At 43.6% G+C, this 17843-nt stretch overlaps 2 protein-coding genes across 10 annotated transcripts in view; one reads left to right on the forward strand and one right to left on the reverse strand.

Moving 5' to 3' along the window:
• Nucleotides 1-2115, reverse strand: part of LOC136444459 (RNA exonuclease 1 homolog) — a 51691-nt gene extending 49576 nt beyond the window's left edge. For all 4 annotated transcript variants that reach the window (XM_066442014.1, XM_066442011.1, XM_066442013.1 and 1 more), the window contains exon 1: nucleotides 1877-2115. In XM_066442014.1, the coding sequence (XP_066298111.1) occupies nucleotides 1877-1967 (91 nt within the window). In that variant the 5' untranslated portion in view covers nucleotides 1968-2115. The remainder of the gene's footprint in view (nucleotides 1-1876) is intronic.
• Nucleotides 2116-2285: 170 nt separating this feature from the next.
• LOC136444458 (terminal uridylyltransferase 4-like) overlaps nucleotides 2286-17843 on the forward strand; it is a 133026-nt gene continuing 117468 nt past the window's right edge. For 3 of the 6 annotated variants that reach the window (XM_066442009.1, XM_066442008.1, XM_066442010.1), the window contains exon 1: nucleotides 2286-2447. The gene's annotated coding sequence lies outside the window, so the exon portion shown is untranslated. The remainder of the gene's footprint in view (nucleotides 2448-17843) is intronic. The other 3 variants (XM_066442005.1, XM_066442007.1, XM_066442006.1) reach the window with 1 other exon arrangement.

Below are 17843 nucleotides of genomic sequence, written 5' to 3' on the forward strand. Positions count from 1 at the left end.
CAGGGGACCGTGAAATGTCGACGCTGTAGCATCACATTCGAATCGTTGTCAACGGAATGGCCGTAAAGGGGGGAGGGCGTTCGAAGCCGAGGTTATTTCGTTATTTAAGACAAGCTTAATCGCGACATTAACTAATGGACATCTACGTTTTTTATGTGTTTTGTATAGCTTTATGCCTCATGTGTAAAACAAGAAAGCTTGCGTGACGATTGTTGACTGTTGCCATTACGCAATGAGCTTGCTTTGGGGGACCTGAAACGAGGATTAGCACGAGGTGCAGTTCCTCGATGCACGTCGCTTGACACGCGTGCATCGAGTCACACGTCGCTATATTTGCATGTGTGCATTTCATCAGAAGGCGCTTACTTCGCACGCGTGCATCGCCTCGCGTCGCACTGACTTTGCACGTAAGTGTATTTCATCACTATATAAGGGGTGTAGGCATGTCGTAAGCGTCAAAGCGGGGGGCAAGACGACGTAATGACGCAGGACATTTTGACAGGGTGTACTGAGGGCTGAATGTGCATCGCCTCGCGTCGCACTGACTTTGCACGTAAGTGTATTTCATCACTATATAAGGGGTGTAGACACGCATGTCGTAAGCGTCAAAGTGGGGGGCAAGACGACTTATATTGCCGGGCATTCTGACAAGGCGTGCCGAGGGCTGAGCCCCGCAAGATGAAATACACACGTGTAAAGAATCCTTGTGCAGTGCAGCCCTGAGGGCTTGCGCGGCGAAATGCTATCCGCTCTGAAAATACTTCGTTAAGCCACAAAAAATAGAGCCTGAAGGGGAAACCATAACTGAGCCGTGCTGCCGTCGGCTACGTGTCGTCTGGATTGAAGCAGCACACGTAATATATTTTGAAACAGCGTAATATAAGTCCAGCATAAGGTAAATCCGATCGAGGCGGGAATATATTGCCGGCTATGGCGAGGGCGCTGCGTGCGGACACCGCCGATATCGAAGACGCACACGTAGCGACGGGCTACGTGTGCGTCGGAAGCGGAAAAAAAAGTCCCGGAAGTCGGAAGCGCCCGGTCAAAATGTCCGACATTACGTTGTCGTGCCCTCCGCTAAAATTGCGTGTCTACCCCCCTTATAGTGAGTAAATGCACTTGTGTGCGAAGTTAGCGCGGCACGAGGCGCTGCACACGTGCGGAGTAAGCGTCGTCTGATGAAATACACACGTGCAAATATAGCGGAACGTGAGGCGGAGCACGTGTGTCAATCGACGTGTATTGAGCAACTGCACCACGAGCTAATCCTCAAATCGTGTCCCCCATATACTGTATACCTGGGCATTGACCTTGCATCGAACGTGGCCATTGTTTATACTATTAATTTATAGCCAAATTTTCCTGGTGGCGCAAAAATCAGTTAACTGTACACAAATCCGTGTTTCATTCAGACGACAGCTATATGCATGAACTTGGGTTCTTCTCAGCGTTTTTATTCAGCACAGTGGATAGAAACAAACATGTCTCTCTTCTGCATAATATTAAAGACAAAGTAAAACTTGTTCGAAGTTATGGTACTGCTGAAGTTATGAGACCCCACGTTAATAACCCTAGTCTTTTCAGGCCCGTTAATTTGAAAAAAATTTTCAGAATCATTTTGCTAGGCCTCACATTGAGTGTATTATGATCCATTATGGGAGGAAGCTTATAATAAGTATGTAATTTACAGCGCAGTGATTATCAACATAATTTTTAACGGCCAATCAAACTATTCCTAACTAAACTGGATGCAAGGAGGTTGCTGGATGTAAAGCACCCTACCTGACTGAGTGAAGACTCTACTCTACTCTACTCTATTCCAACCACTGTCGATTTGGTTGGGTTGTGAAAATAAATTAAACAAGGAGGTTCTCACCATGCTTGAAGTGGCAGTGTGCCCTGTCACACACACCCTCCGACATAAATGGACATGGACTGTCCCTGAAAAATCCTGACGAGGTAAACATGTCTCAAACTCGTTCTTCTACTAAGCAGTTCACAGTAGAACATTCAAAATGATCGCATTTCGAAGAAATTCTCTAAGTTTTCATCATTTCTCCAATCCTGCAAGGATCCTGAACTTGTGGAGGGGCCATCTTTGTTTACGAATGTCACAAAGGCTTGCGGGAAATAGAGTAGGGAAATAAAGAAATATATATAAAAAAAATTCTTTGTGAAGAATGGTTTATATCAACACATATAAATCTGTTACCAACATTTCTATGGACAGCATTTCGGTATTGATAGGATAACTGGGCAGAAGCGGAGGAAAATTACATCCAGGTTAACCTTTGCCCTCTACTCACAAATTCATCATGGCGGTTGCAGATTTTTAGTAGGGTACTCACTATTTTGGTAGAGAAGTAACTTCTTGTACAACCTTCTGTCGACACTGGGGCGACTGGTTACAACACCTGGGTGTCTTCAACCACATCAAGCAAACCTACGTAAGTACTAAGTTACTTCAATTTTCCTAATTCTAACGCTGTTCCACTGGTTATATGCATACGGAAGGGGGAGTTTTTCATAGCATTTACGTTATACCCAACATGTTCCAGCGAAACTCGAACCGAACACACAGAAAAATACGCAGTGTTGTCGTCTGTAACATGACTATGCAGGATAGAAACAAATAAAAAGCCTGAGTACTGACATAAACGGGTATTGGTGGAAACAATGAGATATTTTCCTATTTCATTTTGGTTTAAAAAATAAGAACATAATTTCTACAGCAAATACCACGAAAAATTTTGAACTTGCGTCATCTTGCCATACCTGGAAACGATGTAACAACTTCACATTTTTCTCGCTGCATTTTTCTCTTCGTCCAACTTAATGTGGAATTCTGGTAGATGTTGGTGTGCCAAACATGTATGTAAAATTTCAATCACGATGTTGTACACATTCATACATGTACTATGATACATATGTGGGTGCACCTACAGCAGGGCTCGAAATACTGGGTGCATGTGCACCTGTGTGCACCCAAAATTGGAGCCGTGCACCCAATTTTTAACTGTGGGTGCACCAGTGCACCTAGATTTTTTTTAAGGCTATATGAATAAGGTACTATTGTACACTAGCATACAGGATATTCTTGAAATCTGAGTATCAGAAAAAGCATTATATTATAACCTCTGTTGTACTTTATTTCATGTATGACTTGAACTTAGCTATAGAATTACAGATGGAAGTAGTGTTAAACTATGTAAATAAGTTTTGCTGACACTCTACTTTATTTCTAGTTGTGCACCCAAAATTCTTGCTGTGCACCTAAATTTTTAGGTTGTGTGCACCTATTCCCAAAAATGAATTTCGAGCCCTGTACAGTATTTCATTTTCAGTTGTTTTGTGGTTTTTTTGCCTAGTTTTGTTTGACTTTGAGCACCACTGTGAGTGCTTAGCAGATTATGTTCAATTTGTATATCGGAATGATGTACTAGTACTAGTAGTAGTTATTTTCAGTGCACATCAGTACTTACTTACGGTATTCTCTTCATCCCATATGTGAACCTTCACACACACAAAAAAAGACAGAATTGCAATCTTTTCTAACCAATCACATAGTAACCCTTACTACTAGTATTCATTTTCTAATCAGTCGAAAAACAAATCCCATAATTTTTTTTCAGTCTGTTTTGTCGGACTGGTCCAGCAAGAAATGGTTTTGTAGGGTTTCTGGACTTTTCGTCCCCTAGCCCATTCGTCTTCTAGTCCTTTCATCCTGGTCATGGAGATTTTCTCCTTGGATGATGCTTGTCTAACATATTAATTGTCACACAATTTTCATTATGAGTTTTTATCAAACGTCTCTTAAAACCTATACATGTATATATAGCTACCACCGTTGCTTCGAGTCTGTCGCCTTAGAAAACCGGCACTCAACTGACGTGGGAGCGGCAGGGAATATTGTCACGATGTCGCCACCCACACCATCTTGGTTGTTACTAGTAATGTTTATGAATATTGCAAATCGCTCCTGGGCGCCTTTTACGTAGTTCGTATGAGTAGATGAGCAGACATAAATGAAACTTTGACAAGAAAATTGACTGTATGAGCAATTTCAAAAACACTAGGAAATTGAGGTGTTTAGGAATACCAGGACAACTAGTCATTTAGGGTTTAAACATTTTTATATGGGAGGACGGAAGGACCATAACAAAAACTTAAGGACCAGAGGACGAACTAGTCTCCATTGCAGTCCTTCCCACGGCGATTTTTTTTTGGGGGGGGGGGGGGGGGGGCGTATCTGCTTGGGATCCCGTATCCGCCGTGCCCCTGTGTCAGCTGTTGGGAAAGGACTGCATTTCGTCGGTTCCAGCAAAGGCAATCAATGTATCCGCGAGAAGTAATTCACACTACCGGGAGAAATTCACACTACCGCGAGAAGCAATTCAAATGTTACGTTGCACAAAGCACACATGAAGTGATGCATGCTTCCTTGCAAAAGATTCTCATGTTGTCTTCAAAGTCGTGTTACAAATAGTCTCAAATGTGGCCTGATGTTTCTTTCTATTGCTGATATCTTCTGTGGATTCAGCCGTCGTAGCTAAGAAATCTTATAATTAGACCCCGTTCACACTCATTTTTTTCAATCGCGATTGAAGTATAATCGCGATTGTTCGATCCGATCGCGATTGAACGCAAAGAAACTTTTGCGTTCACACTGCTTTTCGCCAAGTGGATTAAAGTACGCCGTGATCCGACCGCGATTGAAGCACGAGGTCAAAGGTTCGGCGTCGCTTGCTACAAAATGGCGGGAGTCCCCCAACTCTTGATGATTTTGTATCTCTGGAGAATATTCTGTAGCCGTGGAAGGGAACGCAATCGGCGGGCTATGATCGCGAGAAGGCGTGAACGACGAAGGCTTTTGTATATTGGCCTCGCTGTAGTACGGGTAATGAACGCGACAAGTGCTGTAGACAGGACAATCTGGGAGCATGAATGAAGCGACGATTGGTGGGAAAACATTGTACTTGGTACATTACTTATGTGATAAGTTGCGACCCTAGCCTTGAACCGGCCGAAATCCCCGCAGATCGCAATGGAATGAATCGTAGTTGCGTTCACACTCAAAATTTGATAGGATTGGATTGGATCCGATCGCGATTAATCCAATCAAACTACCTCCGGAGGTAGTTACAATCCAATCGCGATTGGATCGTTCCAATCGCGATTGGGAGCGTTCACACTGAAAAAATCAATCGCGATCGGATCGATTCAATCGCGATTATACTTCAATCGCGATTGAAAAAAATGAGTGTGAACGGGGTCTTAGAGTGTTTCTTTTACGACAAAGAAGACAACAAAGGGTCAGGGGTTAGATTATGATCGGTCATTGTCTAGCGCAGCGTGCGCGGAGAAATTATTGCAGCTTGTGAGACATGTTTGAGCCATGTGTCCTTGCATGAAAAGCACAAAACATTGTAGCAACTTAGCATTTAGCATTTAGGTGTCCGTCCGTCATGAGGACCTCATTTGCATAATCTATGCAGAAACTTGTATTTCTTATGGTAAATGCTACGGATGTCATATTTGAGGTGTAGGAAGGTGTAGGAAGGTTTAGGAAGGTCCTTCAGGGAGTTGAATACACTTGAATGTGCATTATGCTAATCAGGACCTCATTTGCATGATTTATGCAGAAACTTGTATTAACTTACGGTAAATGCTACGGATGTAATATTTGAGGTGTAGGTACCATTAGGAAAGGTCTATACACTTGGATATAAATTATGCTAATGAGGACCTCATTTGCATAACTTATGCAGAAACTTTAATTTCCCTTATGGTAACGTTGGGTAACATAAATTCGCGGGGTACTTAAATTCTCGATTTTTCGAAAACGGGGTATTTAGGGATATGTGCCAGATGCAACATAAGTGATACCGCTAGAAATGCAAACCTGAAAGACTAACGTATTCAGAACACTGTCTGAAAAGCTTCGATAAGCATGCATTAGAAGGCGACGAGGTCAAAAACTCTCCGTCCCTTATTGGAACAGTCTGAGGGCTTCGTGGGAGAATTACACAATATGGTTGTCGGCTGGTTTATAAGACAAATGTCACATCCGCTTCCTGCTAAACACAATTATTTACAAGACAACTTATTACAATCTCTTTTGCTAACCTGCAACTGGATTCTAAGTGTGATCAATCATCAAAACTCCTCTCTGTTGCTACAACCTACGGCACGTGTATTTTCCCGCCGCCATATTGTTAACCAGAATCCTGTTGTCAAACAGACGACAAAGGTTTGTGAGGAACACTTTTTTGTCTAAATGTTGCGTGTGATAGTGGACTAAGGAAGATATTTTCCTCAAAGTTTGCTCCTAACACAACAAGGAACACATGGACATAGTAGTATTATCATTGCTACGACATCCAGCTAACTTGCCATGAATAATGTAACGTTACACGTTGCCATGACGATGGGCCGACTTTGAGTGAAGTTCTACTGACTCAACACACGGGTTGTTCCCGAACTGGCCTGATGTGTGCGGTACGGCCGTTTTTTCGTGTATTTTTTTTACTTGGACACGTCTATATCCATAGCACTCTCCTAAAGCCAAGGATGGAACGAATAGCTACTGTATAAAATGTATTAGCGGTAAGATATTCAAGACGAATCTTCTCTCCCGAAATAATGTTCACACCTGTCCGACAACACCGTCATTGTGCGTGCAGCGGACGGTAGTTTCAAGTTGAAATATTATGGTGTCAGCAGGACTAGAGACAAAATCTACCATATATGTGATTAGTGCAAAGATAGTACATGATACTGACAGAATAAATAATAGAAAAAAAGGATGGTTTATTGTTCTGCTAGATTGATTTCAGTCAACCATTATCGGAAAAATGGCGAATTTATGTTACCCAACGTTACATGCTACGGATGACAGTCATATTTGAGGTGTCGGTACCTTTAGGAAAGGTGAATACACCTGGATATAGATTATGCTAATGAGGACCTCATTTGTATAATCTATACAGGAACTTGTATACTTCCCTTAGGGTACATGCTACAGATGTAATGTGGGTACCTTTAGGAAAGGTGAATACACTTGTATATAAATCATGCTAATGAGGACATGATTTGCATAATTTATGCGGAAACATATACTTCCCTTAGGCCACACCAATTTAATTTCTTAGTTAACGGATCTTTATTTTAAAAAATAAAAAAATTTCAGAAAAAAAAAATCATGAAAACAGAAGGCTGGGCCAGCCTTCTGTTTTCATGAATTTCTTTTTTCTAAAATTTTTTTTTTTTTAAATAAAATCCGTTAACCAAGAAATTAAATTGGTGTGGCCTTAGGGTAAATGCTACGGATGCCGTATTGGCGGTGTAGGTACCTTTAGAAAAGGTGAATACACCTGAATGTGCATTATGCTAATGAGGACCTCATTTGTCTATGTCAATGGAATAAGTCTAATCTTCCTTTAAGAATGTCAAAACAACAAGACATTTCAGTCATATTAAACATAGTTAACCTCTGAATACTTCTTAGCATTCATCCCATTCAACTGACCAAGGCAACCAATTACTTTCATCAGGCACATATGATGACGGTCGCCGCAGCATATGACGGAATTGTCACATGAGAACTGGGCGAGATCTCACGAGAGCACACGAGAGCTGCGAGAGTAACTGTATCCGGGCCTCAGAGCTTGTCACCACAGTCACGCCCCCTAATCACTTTTCTTCCAAATGCGCCCCAGCCAGCTTTTTAACAAAAAATTTTATTGTTTAGGAAATGACAAGAAGCATGATCTTACTACATATCTTTTTTTATTGCGTGGCTATACAATTTGTATTGCTGAACCAGGCAAGCAGTACAAAACTGCTTCTGTTGTATCAAGTTGCAACTTCAACAAAAATCCCTGATAGTGTCGCCGCCATGTTTCGAGGGCGAAATGTGCTATTGTTTACCGCTCGTTTTCTGCCGTTTTAGAGATTTTGCAGCCTCAAAACTCATATCACAGGGGAAGCAAAGCTATACTTGTTTTTCGTCCAACATTTCTTCTGTGAATAAATTATTCTTCCGCTGCACTGCCGAAAGCGTACTTGAAACATAGAACCACATGCTCAGGAATTCTTCCCAGTACACCGATGGCATATTTCTGATCAGCGTGCTTTGGTTTACGATGTAAACAGAGACTGTCAAAGTTGTTAATATTTTGTTAATATGAAAATTGTATTTTGAAATGTCCCTGTGGCGTCTTATTTACCCCCAATAACAACGTTTACTTTGTCGTGGCATAGCGGGATTGACCGAATGTTACGAGTACCGCCAGGATTTCACAAACAAATTATGGGTCGTGAGTGGCGGGGAAATCCACGCCTCTCAGCCAAAAACTAGCGAATTACGAGCCAAAAGACTGGGGAAATATGGGCAGAAAAACCTTAAATTTTAGGGCGATCCCCTGTTAGCAAAGCCCCCATTTTCCCAAACAAGAAAGCTTTTAAGGTATTTTCTAAGGGTGGCTGAGGAATTTTGGGATGTTTTTGAAAAAACCCTTTCTTAAGCTTTACAAACCTTCCTCAACCTTAATTTTTTTTTCAGGTAGTACCTTATAGCGAGGTGATAATTTATGCAAATTAGTATGATATCATGATTACGTCATCGAGATTTATAAGGCCATGTCCCTTTTTTAGAAAAAACACTCTCCTTGGCTTATGCTTTGATGTTCATCAATATAACTTTGCAGGAATGTGCATGATAGTAATACTTAAAGAATGACGCATGCCTACGCGAAAATTTTGATATATAGATTTTTGGCGATTTTTGTTTGTTTGATAGCATCAACTGAAAAGTACTCAACAGTAGTTGGCAGCGGTGACTTTAATGAATGAATGAATGAATGAATGAATGAATGAATGAAGACCTTTGCACACACATACCCAATGGGTTCAGTACAGGTCACAACAGAAAACATAATAGTTTGCAAATACATATATATACATACAATGATAAGCTAGCACTAATCTAAATTCTAATGATTACGTTAATTTGGCCTCTATATAGTTCATCACCTTTAAACAGAACAGAATCGAGATCTGTAGGGTTCCAGGTTGTTACCTGTTTGATAGTATTGTGATAAACAATAGCTATCAGAGAATTTAAAGTGCATTGTTTACCTCTACTTGCAACATTGAAGACAGTATCACCTTGATGATAGTTTCCAGATAATGTTAGGTTAGACATTCTGGACAAAATTCAATCTGATTCTGTTGCAACCGTGACAGGGTTTGTTCAAGCTAAAGTGCCAAGTTTGCTTCTGTGGTAATTCTGGTAAGATCGGTGAAGTAAGTGCCAAGTCTGCTTCGGTGGCAGCTATGGCAGGGTTTGGTCAAGTAAGTGCCAAGTCTGCTTCGGTGGCAGCTATGGCAGGATAAGTGAGGTTATTCTGAACAAGTTGTCTGGCTGTATGGAACACTTCTGGTGGAGTAGGCTGAACTTTATTAGGTGTAATAAACACAAAATGATTGATACAAAATAAGTCCAATTTTAAAGTTAGCTTAGTTGTGTGTAGTTATCGTTGTCAGGGATGATATTAGTAGTGTCGGTAGATGTTGCCCTGAAAGAATACAAGAAAATTTCCGTCAGCATAAAAACATAACATCTTAACCTGGGAGTTTAAACCCAACAAAGTTTGACTTGTTTTGTACAAAATCATACAAATCATTCATTAAACATTCCAAACAAGTTGTTCATGGTGTGGTTTGTATACATGTATGCACCATGAACATCATCCATGCCATACAATTTCATACCAAGTTTACTGCCTTGTGCTGGTATAATAAAGCTGGACGACACAAATCGCCCGAACTTACACATGCCTCTGTCGAGCGATTGGATTATGCCCCCTCCCCTTACTTCACGGGGCGATATTCCGAACGGATTATGCCCCCCTCCCCTAACTACGCAGGGCGATATTTTTGGAAAAATGCATATTTGAACATAGCAACGAAAGTACAGTCATTACTCATGAGAACGCACATGTCGTAACATTATGATTCGCCAAATCAGGATATAAAGTTTTTCAGCTTGCAATCCGTGATCAAGCGTGACTGTTGACATAGTTTGAGCAAGGAGGTTATTGATTTGAGAGTCTACTAGTGCACAGGGAAAGGCCTACCGAAAAGAGATTTTGGCCATTTTACGGTAATTTGCGATTTTGCGACAGAGGGGAAAATGGCGTCCCATTTGGCCAGTCAAACTTCCCGCCAAACTAGAATAAGTAGAATAAGTTCTCTCAACAGTACCCAGTAAGAATTTATATCAAATTGTAGGTAGATTAGTCATAAAGAAGATGAGGAAAACTGCAGGGGGTTACAGTTTAGACTGTATTAAGTCTGACCAAGATGTCAAGCGCAGACTTGGAATCGCCTCTGCAGCCTTCGCCAGTCTTGACCGTGTCTGGCGTTCCAACCATCTCTCCAGAACGGTCAAGCTGAAGATTTACAACACCCTTGTTCTTTCTGTGCTCCTCTACGGAGCTGAGTCCTGGACTCTTACCAAGTCTCTTAGACTGAAGCTGGACTCTTTCGACACCCGATGCCTGAGAAAGATCGAAGGCATTCGCTGGCAGGACCATGTCACGAACGAAGCAGTGCGCCGCACAACTAACCAGGTCCCGGTTAGCCAGAGGATCATCAAGCACCAGCTAACCTTCCTGGGTCACACCTCTAGAGCCACACCCACCCAGGAAGTGGTCAAACTGGTCTCCGCAGCTCCAGACCCAACTTGGAGGCGCCCTAGAGGCCGTCCCAGGAGCAGATGGGAGGTGTTCAACGTGCTGGACACTCTGGGAGTCAGCAGAGCCGACTGGAGGGCTCTGGCCGAAAACAGAACATCCTGGAGGGAGATGTCTGCAGCCGCCATGCATCTACCCTGATGCCTGCGGTTGATTGATTTGATTGATTGATTGTCAGACACGTCCGAGAGTGCGGACATGAATGTTCATTACGGGTAATACATTAGATTTGAAGTTCTCATGTGACCTCGCGAGATCTCGCATGATTCTCGTGCGATCTTACCCTGTTTCGCCTGTAAAAAGCCGCGAGCAAATGTGACATAGGCGCCATTGTTAGTGTTTCCCTGTATAGTGCGGTCATATTTTTACGTTTTTATTTCCTTGAACTACCGATTGCAAATGAAAGGCTCCATGAATTACACCGTGAACAAAGTCTACATGGTATGGTATGGTATGTAGACATGTAGGTGGTCGGGAAATGCTTGACTTACCGTTCAAAATAGCCCTGAAATCCGGACGCGGCCATACATGTTAGGGTCTCGTACCAGAGTTTTTTTACGATTTCGCATGTAGGCCGACACCCTTAGGTCGCTACAATTCCGCTAAGAAAAGTAGGACGGAAAATGTAATCACATGGGCGAAAAGCGGTTTTCTACTGCTTTCCGATGTATTTATCGGTATTGTCCGTTGTCCCTTTATTTTGGGTAGAAACCATAGTAAAATTTAAATTTTGGACCAGAAGATTATCATTTTTTTTCACTTTTTATTTAACCTGCTCGGAAAAAGAGAGTTTTCCTGGGGTCACGACATATATGCTGAGAAATCTTAGTAAATGGTGTCTCTGAAAAATGAGAAAAATAAAAAAGTCATGTGATAACTTTGTCGCAATCTCCGATGACGCAAATTCGGTGAAAATGCATTAAAAACGATGCTATTTGGGTCATTAGGCAAAAAAACAGCATCACTGTTGGCACGGACTAATACAAACAAGCCTTCGATGGCGAACCAACTTCACCAGGCCCAAAAATACCACAACTCACTGCATATAATTTCTTAAGATATCTTTTGATATTTCAGAAAGGTTATATCTACCACATATCCAAATTTGGCTTATCTGCGATCATTACTTTTCCCGCAGTAGAGGCTTAAAGTCATGTACAAAACACTGTGTTTTTAGGCTATCTTGCCAATATGCAGACCCAGACAACGCTTAAGTATAGAAATTGACTAGAACATAATTTTTTAGGACATCGCTTTTCACAAAACAGGTAAAACTGGATGGAGAGCCCGCTCAGGCCCTTGGCTGGGAAATTATGCGGACTTTCCATCGTTTCGGTGCTGCATATTGGCAGAAAGGCCTCTTCAAAAGTTGGCGTCAGTGACGTCACACAACGACGTCATGGTTCCCCAGTGAAAACAGCAGGGGGTCGCGTTTTAAGTTCGTAGCTTTTAATTGAAACTAAGAATTTGGCAAATTTTGGTATAGGCTGGTAGACCACAGGTCGCACATTCCGAATCAAACGTGTCTGACATCAAACTCTTCACTACTTCACCGTAAATAGCCCCTTAAGCAGCACAATGCTCCCCAAATGTGTAAAAGAATGCATTCTGACACAGTGCAAAGCACAACCTGGAGCATATTATTATCAGAGCTCGAAGCGGGCAGTTTAGATAAGTGTGGCAGAGATGTGTAGCGCGCTTAGTAGGCTATCACTTCAAACCATCAAACGAAAAAAAGATTGTGACGTTAAGGAGCGATGAACCAAAAGTCAGAAAACCTAGTTTTGGCTTAAGAAGGCTTAAAGCAATTAGATTTTAGCTTAATTCACCCATTTAAGTCATCATAAAATCATATCGTGAAAATCATACTGAAGGTCAAGTTAAGAGGTGGGCTCTTATCAAATGACATAGTCAGTGAATTCCTTTTAAAAACGGTTTTGCGGCCAGAAATGATTAAAGTTGCCCGTATTGGAGGTTCGGAGGGGGGGGGGGACAAAAGGGGGAGGGGGGTGCCAGGGACCTGTCCATGGATATATCGACTTCGAAAGCGGAAAAAGGGCAAACTGTTTTTTTTTCAAACAAGCTTACAGCTTAAGCTTTTTTGATCGAACCTGCTTGAAAAAAAAAAGAGTTTTCCTGGGGTCACGGCATACATGCTGAGAAAGCTTAGTAAATGATGTGTCTGAAAAAGGCCCGAGGGAGTATGGTTCAAACGCGTCCACAAACCAACTTTTTGAAACTGTCGAACCGTTAAGGTGGCAGTACACAGTATTTGTCCGCGACCCCCGGGGTCTATGACGCGGGATAAGAAAATAGTGCGCTCTAAATCTTTGACCGCATGTATACACTTAAACGTGAAAGCCAGCGAGGCATGAACTTTACTGAATGATAGTATAATAAGTCGGCTTTTCGATCGTATGAGTAAGATTCTGAAGCTTGCCGATTCGGTGTATACATGCGCGTGACCTTTGCAGCAGCCAGCCTGGGTGAGCCGGCTGCAGTTCCATATGACCTCGCATGACCCCATTCAAAAGAGGGCGCCAGAACGTAAAAAAACCACAACTTTTTTTTGTTTTCAGTTATATTGTAGAATGTACCCTCGATTTAAACATATCCGTTTATCGTGCTTCAGAAATGCACCGTACTATATTTTTTTCGGCGTCGACCTCAGTCAGTTTGTGGTCCTTAACTATAGAAATCCCCATAGGCGAAAAACTGTGTTCTGCCACCTTGAACCATATCGGAAATTGGCCAGAAATGGGCCAAGGACGTCATATACGGCCGAATTTGCATGATATATCAATTATTGGCGTTGGTTTGCTTGGACTGCACCAGTTTGTTTAGTCGTCAAACCGCCGTTTCCATGGCAACGGCCACTATAAGCGCCTCCCTATGCTTAACTATGGGACTTGGCGTGGGAGTGGCATTGGCCCGAGACGCGTCTCCCCCCCCCCTTTTTTTCTGGCGCAACTAAACTTAAACCCAAATCTAGATGACTCAGACCGTTAGCATATCTACCGATGAACCCTTTTCAGAACAAAAAGTTAACCAGAATCGCAAATTTGTCCAGAGAGCGAGACCACTAAACCGCCCCTCAGATGGGCCTTGTACGGGGCCTACACCTATTGCGCCGAAGTGCAAAGTTGGCTATACTGTACTTCCTATACTGTATGACAATCAATCGATCGATCAATCAATCAATCAATCAATCAATAAACCACTCGTTTCTTCCTATCTTCATTCATTCATTCATTCAATCAATCATTCATTCATTCATTCATTCATTCATTCATTCATCCATCCATCCATTCATTCATTCATTCATTCATTCATTCATTCATTCATTCAATCAATCAATCATTTATTCATTCATCCATCCATTCATTCATCCATCCATTCATCCATCCATCCATTCATTCATTCATTCATTCATTCATTCAGAAAAGACACTAGCCGCATAGTTCCGTTTACAACTGTATTCAAGATAATCTGTCTCTCTTCTCTGGGTACCATTTCTTTTTCTTCGTTCATTCATTTGGCGTACGAATGGTCTTTCCTTACAACGGGGTGAAGACAGTCCGTGCTATACCCATCTCCATTGGCATCCTTTGGTTGTAGCTTTGCTTTCAGCAGAATGACCCGCCGCTTCCGGTAACCCGGACTCTGTTTTCGTTTCTTCTGGTAATCCTCCTCTTTATCTATCGCCTCTAACGCATTTTTTCCACTACCATGGGGATTGGACGCTCCCATGAACTCGTTAACTCGATTGATTGCGGCGCCCGACCCGATTGAATCTGCCAAACCAGCGGCATGTACTCTGCCTGCGTAGTTCTTTTTCAAACACATTGCCTTTGGTACAGCCTTAAGGGCACGATTGTGGAATGCCTCGCTTTTGTTAGTCGTCATCACTTTGCTCTGTCGTCGCACAGTCTCTGGGTTTAGGCGGTAGTCAACGTGTTCTTGTAGGGCGACGCGGTCGGCCTCGGTCAGGGCCAGGTTACCCCCTCCGGGAATCTCCGGGGCGGGTCTGTTTTCTTTGGTATTTGCAGGGCATTCGAATGTAGACGTACACCTTGAATGATCCCCTCCGATGCAGTTGACAAGAGTCGTATGAAGACTTTCTACTTCATCATAAAAGTTTTGGTCGTCGTTAGGGTGATGCTCACGTGCCTGGTAGAGGGCATTGTTGCACTTCTCCACAACGTAGTGCCCAACTTTGCGGCTTTCTTTCAGTCTTACGTCTTTATTTCCATTCCCTCCTTGAAAGACCTCGAGATCAAGACGATAACTCTTACAGAAATGGTTCCTCTTATTGTGCTGAACGCAGTCCTGTTTCTCTGCAGGCGGCAGTCCTGCCTCACGAAGGGCTTCGTTAGTTCCTTTGAATTGGCTGCAATCGTTGTCCGACAAGAGAACTCCTATCGCCAAGCCACTGCATTTTCGGACAGCTTCCGTGTTCTCCTTGGCCAGTTTTCTCTCACTGTTACCTATCTTCAACGTTAACTTTCTGTCAAAGGTGCAAGTACACTTGTCATGATGATCGGGGCCAGTAGGTAGTCCTCGTCGTCGTAGCTCCTCGCAGCCGGCACAAAGATGGCTGGCTGTTGACAGGGCAATTAACATCTCTTTCTTTGTTTCCCGTTCGAAACAGGGACACTCTGCCTGTGTCCCTGGCTGCCCCCTAGATCTTCCCTTTGGTGGGTTGTTGTAGCCAACGTCAGTCTCAGCTATGATGGTCGCACTTTCCTTAAGGCCTGCCTCTTGACGAAGCCTCTTCACATCCGCCAGCACGTTACAGTTTTCTTTCATCTGTTCTTTGTTGAGCTTCTCGTAAACTTCGCAAGCCTCCGTCATCTTCCTCTGTGAGACGGTGCGAGAAGGGCTGGGAATGTTAAGGGACGCAAAGAGCGGCTGAAGTGCGGTGGGACCATACCGATCCTTCGCCCCCGGGGTGACCGCTTGAATGTTGAGTTTCACCGCCAGCGGTCCGCGTGCGCCCGTACGTCTTCTGTCGGCTCGCTGGAATAGCTCTACGGTCTTCGTGCTGAAGCCGCATTTCTTGCAGACCAGCGCTTCTTTGCACCCGAATCCTAGTTTCCTCTCAAGTTTCCCGGAAAACTTGCACGCCCCTTTACACACCTTCCGACCGTTGGCTTTCCTGTGGCATGCATTGTAAAGATTTATCAGCTCCTCCATCTTTTTCATATCAACAATTCGATTACCGTTTACCGCGTCCTTCTTGTACGGCCTCTTCTCCGCATAGTCCTTCCTACTCTTCTTCATCTTCTTCTTCTTCATGCGAAGGCCCGGGATGATGATTGCATCTCCGGGCCTGTGAAGCATGTTGTACGCATCCTCGTCCAGTCGCTTCTTCGTGTCAATTGGTGTATGTGACCCTTGCTGCAATTCAGGAGACCGAGCGCTGTCGGATAAGTCTCCACCGCTGCTTGTGCGTTCCTCCACTCCATCTTTCCTCGCAACGATGTTTCCCTTTTGAAAACTTTGGGGGCGGTGGAGTTGCCGGCGTTTCTTAGCTATTTTACCACATAGTCTGCCCATACTTGAAGTAACGGGACGATTCAAATACAAGAGAGACGGAATGGAACGCACGGTTATAACGAACACAATCTAGAACGATACTCTACGCATATTAATAAAGTACGGCAAAGTACAAAGTTGCTTATATCTAAGCGGAGGTTTATTGGATTCTCACGAAATTTTGTACAAATATTCCTGACTTGTTGTTAACTTACATGAATTAAAAGAAAAGTCAGGTCAAGGTCGTTCAAGGTGGCAGTACACAGTATTTGTCCGCGACCCCCGGGGTCTATGACGCGGGATAAGAAAATAGTGCGCTCTAAATCTTTGACCGCATGTATACACTTAAACGTGAAAGCCAGCGAGGCATGAACTTTACTGAATGATAGTATAATAAGTCGGCTTTTCGATCGTATGAGTAAGATTCTGAAGCTTGCCGATTCGGTGTATACATGCGCGTGACCTTTGCAGCAGCCAGCCTGGGTGAGCCGGCTGCAGTTCCATATGACCTCGCATGACCCCATTCAAAAGAGGGCGCCAGAACGTAAAAAAACCACAACTTTTTTTTGTTTTCAGTTATATTGTAGAATGTACCCTCGATTTAAACATATCCGTTTATCGTGCTTCAGAAATGCACCGTACTATATTTTTTTCGGCGTCGACCTCAGTCAGTTTGTGGTCCTTAACTATAGAAATCCCCATAGGCGAAAAACTGTGTTCTGCCACCTTAAGGAGCTTACTTCGCTAACTTAAAAAATAACAGGGTAGGAAACACTGTCCGTGAACAGCGTTACCACTTGGGGGTTACAGTGCTGGGACCTCTGTAAAAATTTGTGGGTTCAAAACCCTCCAGAACCCAAAATAACCCTGGGTTCACTTCGGGTTCTGAACCCTAGAGAACCCAAACCTTGGGGTCCGATCCGTCAGATGAACCCTCCGGAACCCTACCGAACCCGCAGGTTGGGTTAAAATGGGTCCGTTTTGGCGGGTTTGACCCACTTTAACCCATTAAGACCGGGTCAAAATGAGTTCTAAAGGGCAGGTTCTGAACCCGCCAGAACCCGCCTGTGAACCCACTAGAACCCACCGGCGGGAACCCGGCAGAACCCGCCCGCGGCGCCCGGGAATGGCGGTTGTCATGGAAACGAACCCGGCAGAACCCACTGGAACCCGCGAGCGAACCCGGCAGAACCCGCTCGCCGCGCCCCGAATGGCGGTTGTCATGGAAACAAACCCGGCAGAACCCGCGAGCGAACCCGGCAGAACCCACCGGCGGCGCCCCGAATGGTGGTTGTCATGGTTACAAACCGTCTGGCTATGGGTTCAAAGCTGCGTGAAGACGGGTTATTTTGGGTTATTTTGGGTTCTCCGGGTTCTCGGGACTGACAGGCGAGCGTGGTCATTTAAATCCACCAGAACCCTACGTGTTGGGATATATTCAAAACCCCGGGCGGCGGGCTACGCTGTGTCTCAGGTAAAGTAGAATAATCGTTGCTCAGCTTGCTGTCTCCAGGACCCGTCATTCCGTCCCACTCCCAGGACGGAAAT

Source organism: Branchiostoma lanceolatum, chromosome 11, assembly GCF_035083965.1.
Source record: "Branchiostoma lanceolatum isolate klBraLanc5 chromosome 11, klBraLanc5.hap2, whole genome shotgun sequence".
Classification (NCBI taxonomy): domain Eukaryota; kingdom Metazoa; phylum Chordata; class Leptocardii; order Amphioxiformes; family Branchiostomatidae; genus Branchiostoma; species Branchiostoma lanceolatum.